Consider the following 10374-nt stretch of genomic DNA (forward strand, 5'->3'; position numbering starts at 1 on the left):
GTTTCATTCCGCAAACTAACTTTTTTCAGCTACTTTCAGCTGTTTTGTACTCTTTTAAGATTCTGCTAGCTACAACATTTTTGTGCTTCTTTCAGCTTATTTATGTAAGTTTCAGCATTTTCTGCTATTTCAGCTACTATTTATCAGTTTTATGCTAATTTTAGCTTTTTCAGTTAATTCCACATTTTTTGCACTCATTTAATATTTTTTTCAGCCTAATTCAGCTAAAATGTGCTCTCTCCACTCCCTTCTGCTAATTTAAGCTTGTTCTTTGATTGTAGCTAATTTCAGCTGTTTTTCAGCCAGTTCTTCAGCTATAAGCATTCACACTGCATTTTTGCAGGAAATGTAATTTCTCTAGTTCCATTTGGAGCTGCAAGGCTCCAAAGTTTCTAGTGAAGTTTAAACAATAATTTATTTGATTTTAACCTACACAAACTAAACTTGTTCTTGTTAACCACAAACGTACAAACATCAAATTAAATATTACATAATTCTCTGTTCGCAACACAACTCTTAAGAAGAACTGGATTAAAGGAACCAGGAGTCCAGATTAAATTTAGCTCATTTTAGGGCTTACATTAAAGCTACTCAGCTCTGAACATTCTTTGGGTCCAGCGTTTCATCAGACGGTTTCCTGGGCGCAGACATTCGGCTGATTTGTCTCGCAGCGGCTTCAAATCAGTCCAATGGGCACCACAGGAGGACCGATGATCCGCCAATCAGCAGGCGAGGCGAGCTGAATTACCGAGGTGGAAAGACCAGTTTCACACGATGTGAGGAATCTGAAGATATGATTTTTTATGAAGGTTTTTTATAATACGATGCGGTGAACATAAACAGTTAAGTGTCAAAGACTTTTGTAGGAGGAGAGATGATAAAAAATTAAAATGATGCAACAAGATGAAAGGCTTCCTTTACAAAAATACAATAAAACTGTTTAAAATAGCAAAAGTACTGCTTTAGGTTCAATGAACTCTTCTACCCATTAAAGTTTAAACGATTACAGTTCAAAGGGAACAAAGAGCCACAGGTGGTTGGTGCGGTTGTGTTCAGCACTTCCACGATGAAGGCTGCACGACCATCTTCAAGCAGCTTCATGTTCCTGCGAGCTGACGACATTATTGAAAGTGTAGGGTCCATGGGACGGCGGACAACCTCCCGGGACGTGGACGGCAGTGAGAGCCCAGGAAACAGTCCAGAACCATCGGAGCCAAACTCCACGAACAAACTACGCCACTTCCTGATCACACGTTGAATCATAATGGATTTCATGGTAAAAAAAAAACAGACAGGTGAGAACGTTGACAGAAAAACTCAAAAAGCCTGACTGGAAGTCACCAAATTACCTGTTGACAAGTCCCAGACTGGGACTGATGGGACAAAACTGGATCTGTGATGCTTCAGTCACATCAGTTGCTAGTTCATTATAATGTATCTGTATTTTAATGCCAACATAAAACACTCAGAGAAAAAAGCTCCTTTTAAGTACTTTGACCAGTACTAATACCAGTATGGTTATGTTGTTTTTAATTTTACTTTATTTGTGGGTGTACACAGGCTTATGTCTTATGTAATGTTCTCATTTTTACTTAATATTTACTTTATTTTTACTTTATTTTACTTTATTACTATTCGCACCTTACGTCGAAGCAAATTCCTAGTTGTGAACCTCGTTCATTGACATGGCGATAATAAACTGATTCTGATTCAGTACTAATACCAGTACCAGTACTTGAAAAGTAACGTGACACTGCTGGGATTCTGAACATCGCAGAGCAGAGAAATATACAGTACATTTAGTGTAATTTTTATAGATAAACCTAAATACATTTTATTCCTATAATCTCATAAAGATCTGCATATAAAATATAAAGGTCATGAAAAGACTGGAGTTAAAAAAAATGAGCTAAAAAGACGACAGGCAAGAGATTTTGGACGGAGAAAGGTTGCATGAGCAAGCACAGAAAGTTAAGTGTTGTATTCAGCCTGCAGTTTAAAGTGCCACGGCCCTCAGGCACAGCAATGGCCGCCTAAGTGGCTACAGTGACAGCAGAAATTGGCCTTCTGGTTTACAACCTGTCGCCACATAGCCAGACAGAGCAAAGCAGCCGGAGGAGGGGAGACAAATAGGAGCAGAGGAGCAAGTGTGTTGTAAAAAATAAAGAAAGAGTTAAGGCAAAAGAAAAAATAAAGAGTGAGAGCGGGACAAAAAAAAAAGTCCTGCTCAAATTGAAAGGGAGAGTGTTTCTCTCAAATCCAGTGGTCAAACTAACAAAGTGTTCATCAGGCCACCGCTACACAGACAGGTGCTTTTAATGGCTAAACTACCACCCAGCTCTTAGAGACTTCAAACACACGGAGGCAGGCGTGCACGTGCATGTGCACACAAGCAGTAAAACAAAGATTGAATATATGACGACCCGTGACCTGGAAAGGAGCAGCAGGTAAAGGAACTGGATTTATGGTAAAAGGTGACACTAACAGAGGTGTTCGTGAGAGGGGAGGCTGCAGCTCCACAGCACCATCGCCTGGAAAACATCTACAGAACACAACGAGCGCCGAGCTGTGGAGTACAGGCTGACAGTCGTCCGGGAATCCCACGGGTCACGTGATTCCCGCAGGATGGGAGTCAACTTTAATATTCCTCAGGTGATTGGGACGGGATAAAAAGTTAACGGGAGCGGACACCAACCATTAAGCCGCCATCTTGTAGTTTTCTTTCAATAAGCCTGCACTGTAACGCAGGTCAAAAGAACTACACGGCCCAGAAGCCAACAGTGCTTCCAGCCGCTGCGATGGAGGGAGCGAACACCAAGTCAGAACTAACGATGCATCTATGAAGCTCACAGAACTGTCAGCAAAGTCTCCAATAATCCTGAACTTCACAAGTGTGACGGTGTTTACACGTAACATGTAACATGTTACATGTTACTGTGCGCTGCTTGTAAAACATGTTCAGCTTTAGTTACCAGAGAGTCAGGGACGAGCGGTCTCAAGAGACACTTTGTCCAAAACTCAGGTCCAGCATGTGAAGGTAACGTCTTTTTGCAGTTTTGTTCAATGAGGACAGTGATCTTTATTGGTGCATTTTTTTGTTGTTGTTGTTGTTTGTTTGTTTGTTTGTTTGTTTAAGCGATTTAAAACATAAAAGTAATGTCACTGTTCGCTGGTGAAGATTCTCAGTCATCCAGGACATGGTAAATCTAAAAAAAGGTCAAAAACAAAACAACTGGACTGTCCTGTTGTTTTGTTTTTGACCTTTTTTTATTTAATGTCACTGTTTAAAGGAAACAATTGCTCAATAAAATAAAAATGCAGTAAAATGCAACTTTATAGGTTCTGTTTGGGTTCATTCAACTAAGGTAGACACGGTGTGGCCCATGCACGGTTGTTTATTTATTTATAGATTTTTTTACTGTAACTGACCTCCAAAAGAACTAGAAACAGACTCAGTAGCTGATCCTCCATAGAAAAACTATAGGAACCACAGGCTGTGTATTATTTATGTTTTGAGCCCTTCAGTGAAGCTTTTTGTTTGGATTACGGCAATAAATGCCTCCATGTTTCACCTCAGATTAACTGTTGCCGTACATTTTGAGCACAAAGTAATCTAAAAAGAAATGAGAAGAAGATTAAATCAAATTCAATGCATTTCCTAAAGAATTTAAAAAAATAAAAAACAGGAGCAGGAGTCATGTTATTGGGAGTGGGATGGGACAGGAATTACTTTTTTTTTTTTTTTTAATATACTCTGGCCCGGGATTGGGACGGGACTGAAAACCCACTCCCGTGTCACGCTGCAGTGTGGATCCATCCTCGGCCCACTCAGGTTTCTGTTTGTTGAACACAGCAGGACGGCGTGCGTGTGTGTGTACGTGCGTTACCTCGGGTCTGAGAGAAGCTCGGCTGCAGGCCGGGCAGATGGGTCCGTGCTGGGAGAAGGCGATGGGCAAACGCCTGGTTCTGTTCTGACAGGCCTGGTCCTCACACACCAACCAGCCCTGGAGGGACACGTCAGGAAACAGTTGCATCTTATCATCGGATTCATTGACGATTTTTTAAGGATTTTTTTTTGTGTTTTTGTGCAAAACATTAGAAGTTAACCTCCTGAAACAGAAAAACTCGACATCTAACAACAAAATAAAGTAAAAGTTTTTAAATACACACTATGAAAACTAATCCTCTTACTAATTTTCATTCTACGCCTCTTAAATTAGCCCATTATTGCAAAACTATTCTTGTTTTTTTTAAAGGGGTTTAAACACATCAAAAAACATAAATCAAGTGAGTTTTGGAGGAAAAAGATGAAAATAAAACGGCAGGTGTAAAAAATAAATAAATAAAAGAATTTGCAGCAGCCTATACTTCCCTTTGTGATAACTCATTAAAAGAAAAACTGTTGTCGTTTATTTTGTCGATTTAATGTTCTTAAAAATTGACAATGACAAAAAACAACTTTTGTTGGTTGGAGACACTTTAAAAGGCGGTTTCCAGTAATGAGGAAATTTTGCTGAAAATTGTTGCCTCCATTTAGCTGCTCTAATTCAGCACAACAAAAGTACACAGGGGGGTGGGGGTAAAAACAACTGGAAGAAACAAGCAAAGAAAGAATAAATATGTGATTTCAGGCCCCCCAGCTTGGTTTGCCTAAACATTTCAGATTATTCCGAGTGTCAACGTGCTGCTGTCACAGGCAGAGCGGCGGACAGCCAAAACGGCAGTAGTTAGGACCCCCTGGGGTGAGGCGGTGACCCCAGGCAGGTGCTGTGCTCTAACCCTCTCAATCTCCACATATTCTTCCCAACTCCTCCTCCCCCTTCTGGTTCTTATGCCCTGTCATTACCAGGGGGCTTTAAAGGGGAGGGGGTTAATGCCCAACTAATGACAGAGCATAAGACCCACCGCCATCAGCGCCTTTGCTCCTCTCCTGCAGCCATCTTTCCCTCCTTCCTGCCTTGCATTCACTCAAAATAAACTCGTGCACCTGCCTTTCTGCCCCCCCCCCCCCAATCACACTTACAGCCACGTAGGGTTTGATTGATTTTTAGGTTCGTCTTTCTCTTGTTGATCAGTTTTGAGCAGCGCGAGTTTAGAAACAAAAAGTGTGGAGAAATATTTGTGGACTTGACCTTTTATTAAAAACATCTGCAGACGAGAGCTGAAGTCCTCTGTGGCAAAAAGCAAACGGAACAAAAGGAGGTTGATTACAACGGAACGTACGTTTGCAAACTAACTGCAGATGTTATTTATACAGTATATACGGCAGTCCCTCGCTACTTCGCCGTTTGTTTACCACGGTTTGTCCAAGAAAGATGGATGAGTCATGGATTGTTTATTGAAAACTAATTATTTTAAATGATTTTGCACCATGTGTGCAGCCCACAAGTGCAGGGGAAGCTCCCTCCTGCAGCTGATCAGCTGATCTCCTTCTCTGCCACGCCCACATTTCTCCTCCAGCTGAGTGAAGGTTAACCCTTTGCTGTGCAGATGCACCGATCGACTTTTGTCTTCCAACTTAAAATTCAAGGTATGTCACATGGTAAAAATCATCATAATCACAAAATATAAAAGTGTTAAAAGTTATTTTTAATTATTTTAGAACTTCTATGTTCAGTTGTTTCAGTGTCATTGATCAAGAAGTTCATTTGTGCTCCGTGCTGCAGAGCTGGAGCTGCGTGACATCCTGTGATGTCCTGCTGCTCTTCTCTACAATTTAAATTTAAATACTGTAACATTTTAAATAATCAATCCACGCTGCATGGATTGTTTATTTAAAATGTTACAGTATTTAAATTTAAATTGTTTATTTAAGGAGAGAGATTGGGACTAACAGGTGATGAGTGATTAAAGCCTGACACTGTCATGACAAAGTTTACTGAACTTGAACTACTGTATCCCTACTTCACAGTTTTTCACGTATCGTGGGTGGGCGTGGTCCCAAACACCCGCGATACATGATGGACTACTGTATATATGTATATATATATATATATATATACATACACTTAACGGAGCACTTTGCTCTCAGACTGCAGGTTTACTTGTGGTTCCTAGAGTTTCCAAAAGCAGAATGGGAGGAAGAGCTTTAAGCAATTTCTTCACTCTGCTGCTGTTTTTACTTTCTCTGCGCTACCCGTTTATATTTGTAATTATTTATTTCTTAACGTGAGTTGTTTTTTTTTTTGGTCTGTCCTCCTATAGAAAGTACACCTGAACCTGTCATTCTGTGTCTGTTTCTACTTCCTGTCCTCTCAGTCTCTACTTCCCGTCCTCTCAGTTTCTACTTCCTGTCCTCTCAGTTTCTACTTCCTGTCCTCTCAGTTTCTACTTCCTGTCCTCTCAGTTTCTACTTCCCGTCCTCTCAGTTTCTACTTCCCGTCCTCTCAGTTTCTACTTCCTGTCCTCTCAGTTTCTACTTCCTGTCCTCTCAGTTTCTACTTCCTGTCCTCTCAGTTTCTACTTCCTGTCCTCTCAAACCCAGCTGGTCGAAGCAGATGGACGCTCGTCCTGAGCCTGGTTCTGCTGGAGGTTTCTTCCTGTTAAAGGAGTTTTTCTTCCCACTGTCTCCTCTGTTCTTGCTCAGGATGTGAGACTGTGATGAAGTGAACATTCAACACAATCTGCTTCTTCCTTAGATAAATAACTTTTACTAATTTGCTTTTTATACATATGAAAGTTTCTGTTCAGTGCCCAGAGACGACTTCTGTTGTGACGTGGCTCTGTATTGGCTCTACTGTGTTAAAATTCTTATGGCATGTTTTAAAAAATCATTCTAAGCAATGGCAGTAATAGTAATTGTGATTTTTTAAAATTATATTAAGAGTTTGACCATGTAATAATACAATGTTTGAACTTATGCTTTCTCCACTATCATATTTAAAATAATTAAGAACATTTAATTATTTTTTGAGACATATAATTTTTTTTTCCTTTACCCTTTATTTATTAAGTCACGAGTACTCGTTTTTCAAGAGAGACCTATTAAATATTTCATTAATTTTCTATAATTGTATGACCTGATTCAAAATAAAAATGTTTTTGTTTTGATGTTTTTTTTATCCAGCCATTACAAGTTTTAGATTTGTAATTTAATTACTAAAAAAGTCAAATAAATCCTGCCAAATCTGCGTATCTGACTCAACGATGAGGTTTTACAGTGACACTGGAGCTACAGTAAAGGGTTAAATGACAGTCCATGAGGTGTGTGCGCAGACGGAAACATGCCGGAGCCAACACACCCTGACCGAGCCGGTCCGCTCTAAATGAAACCAAACACACCCGTATGTCCCAAATCAATTAGGAAGTCCCAGAGTTCACAGCTTTGCTCACAGATCCAGCTCCAGAACTAATTACTGCAACACCTCTGACACTCCTGCGCCAAGAACTGAGCATCATGGGAAACGATGACGACACGAGCAGGACGAACCTCCACGGAAGGAAGAGAACGGAAGAAAAGATTAAGACGGATCAAAAGAGGTAAAAACACCCAAACACCTTTGTGCTCGGCTTTAAACCAAGTCATACACGCTAACAATTAATAACTATAAAATAATGAAGATTAAGTGCATCGAAAGGATTAAAAACACAAAGCACATCCACAGTGAGGCAGGGTGAAAAGAAAAACACAACATCTGAAGCAGTTTGTCTGAGCGGCCGTGGTGCAGTGGTAGTGGCAGCCGACCTCTGATCGGAAGGTTGGAGGTTCGAATCCCGACTTCCCACACCATGTGCCGTTGTGTCCCTGGGCAAGACACTTAACCCCGAGTTGCTCCCGGTGGGACTGGATGGCGCCTTGCATGGCAGCCTACCGCCACCGGTGTATGAATGTGCGTGTGAATGGGTGGATGGCTGGTACTGTAAAGCGCCTTGGGGCCCCTCATAGGGGGCTGGAAGGCGCTATAGAAGTAAGCTCCATTTACCATTTACCATGAGCGTGGGGGGGGGGGGGGGGGGGGGGTACAGTCGAACCTGGAGAATAAAGGCTCATAATTGCATAATTATAGCAGCGGATACCTGACACGCTGAATGCAGACGTCAAATGAGTTCCACATAATTTAACCAAACAGAGGCGAGACCAGGCCACGGCAGGGCCCACCAGGAAATATACCCTCCCCTCTACGGCAGGGCCCACCAGGAAATATACCCCCCCCCCCACTTTGTCTTTGTCTGCTTTTCCTCCAAAACCTCTCTGCTCTGTTGCAGCTCATGGTTGGAGATTAAATACCTGTTAGTGCCGCACTTTCCTGCTGCAGAAAGAACATATTAGGCAAAGAGTGATTTGAAGAAATTGTTCTGTGGTCAAAGAGGACTTTTTCCTGACCCTCAAACGCCTCGCTGAAAGAGCTGCTTAGAGCTGAAACGTTTCCGCAACTCGTCAGTCCGTCAAAATGATTGGGCGACTTCTGGAATAATCCATTTAACCTTGAAGTCAGCGTTCAACTGAAATGCAAGAAAATTCAGACCGAAGTGAACAGGAGGCAGAAAAATACAAACACGAGGTGAACAGCAGTAACATCCATCCATCCATCCATCCACCCAGCCATCCATCCATGCATCCAGCCATCCAGCCATCCATCCATGCATCATCTTTACTCGCTTTTTCCTTTTCAGCTTGTGGAGGTCACTGGTGCCCATATCCAGCAGTTATTGTATGAGAGGCGGGGGACACCGGGACAGGTCTCCAGTCCATCACAGGGACACAGAGACAAATGAGACAAACATTCTCTTTCTCTCATATTCTCTCTCATTCTCATGGTCTCTCGTATTCGCTCTCATTCTCTCTCTTATTCCCTCTCGTTATCATTCTCTCTCATTCTCATCTTCTCTCATTCTCATTCTCTCTAATTTTCATTGTCTCATTCTCTCGTATTCTCTCATTCTCTCTCATTCTCATTCCCTCTCATTCTCTCTCATTATCTGTCATTCTAATTCTCTCCCGTATTCTCTCTCATTCTCATATTATCTCTCATTCTCTCATATTATCTCTCATTCTCTCGTATTATCTCTCATTCTCATTATCTCGTATTATTTCACATTCTCATTCTCTCTCATATTCTATCATATTCTCATTTTCTCTCATTTTCTCTCATTCTCTCTCGTATTCTCTCTCGTATTCTCTCTCATTCTAATTATCTCTCGTATTCTCTCATTCCCCCCATTCTTATGCCCTCTCATTCTCATTCTCTCTCTCATTTATTCTCTCTCATTCTCATTCTCTCTCTCATTTATTCTCTCTCATTCTCATTCTCTCTCTCTGACACACACACACACTCACACTCTCACACACAAAGGTGTTTTAAACCCTTCCCACACTCTTGCAATATTCTAAACAATGTTTCTAAACTCTAAACGCTCTAAAAGAGCACAGCATGATTTCAGCTCTCTGCCTCTGGTTGCACTCTTGGCCACGCCCCTTATCCACTCAGGAGATCAGCTGATCAGCTGCAGGAGGAAGCTTCTCCTGAGCTTTGTGGGCTTTGTCAGCCAATTGTTTGTCATGCACACTTTTATTTTGAAAAACGGAGATAGAGCGAGTCTGCGATAAACAAACCGTGAAGTAGCGAACACTGTACTAGTATTCACACATCTGCAAAAGAACTGACACAAAACTGATGAAGCTAGCAGTGGTTTGTTGGTTTTGGTCAAAGCTTGAAAGAGCCGCTGCAGAGGAACCAAAGGGCCGCGTGTGGCTCCAGAGCCGCAGGTTGCAGACCCCGTTTAATTAAAATTAATTAACTTTGGAGTCAACCAGATTCAAAATGGCTACCACATCAATCTTAAACAGTAGTTGTCATCAGTATCGCCACTCATTTGGATACAAGTTTTGATGTTTATTCATCATTAATTGTGTTTTTACAGCTGGTTTGGACTAAAAAGCTGCACAGAGTTAATCAACTTTCTTAACTGGATAAATAATAATTTAGTTGCAACTCATCTATAAATTGTGTGCTACCAAAGCGTCACAATAAATCAACCGTTTGACGTATTTGAATGAACAATGAAACTGTCTGTTTCTGCCACAAAAATAAATGAATCAAGTCGTTTGAGTAATTCATGAAAGTCGTCCTGCAGCAGAGGAATCTGCCACCACCAGTCCCACTAAAGAAGAAAGACCTCAAGCTGGTTCCAGTTCCTATCAGTCCACATCTCCAGCCCGACAGGAACAGACCTAAAAACTGGCCCACTTCACAAACACCCCCCCCCCCAGAGTGAAAAGAGCTCAAACGGTTCCACTTTGTACCTCCTCCGCTTAATCAAAGCTTCACTATTCAACAATTTGACCTTTTGTTCAAAACAGGATTATCACCTCCTCTGGTCTTCATTCACCCTCTCCATCCAACCCCCTTTCTTCCCTCGCCCCTCAGCCCGTTT

The 10374-nt window shown here is 41.5% G+C and overlaps 1 protein-coding gene across 1 annotated transcript in view; it reads right to left on the bottom strand.

The window, feature by feature from the left end:
- Positions 1-10374, bottom strand: part of LOC119426445 (DNA polymerase alpha catalytic subunit-like) — a 73525-nt gene that overhangs the window by 22230 nt on the left and 40921 nt on the right. The window contains exon 19 of the mRNA XM_037694007.1: positions 3888-4004. Coding sequence (XP_037549935.1) covers positions 3888-4004 — 117 coding nt within the window. The remainder of the gene's footprint in view (positions 1-3887; positions 4005-10374) is intronic.

This window comes from Nematolebias whitei, chromosome 20 (assembly GCF_014905685.2).
Source record: "Nematolebias whitei isolate Nwh7 chromosome 20, NemWhi1, whole genome shotgun sequence".
In the NCBI taxonomy this organism is placed as follows: Eukaryota; Metazoa; Chordata; class Actinopteri; order Cyprinodontiformes; family Rivulidae; genus Nematolebias; species Nematolebias whitei.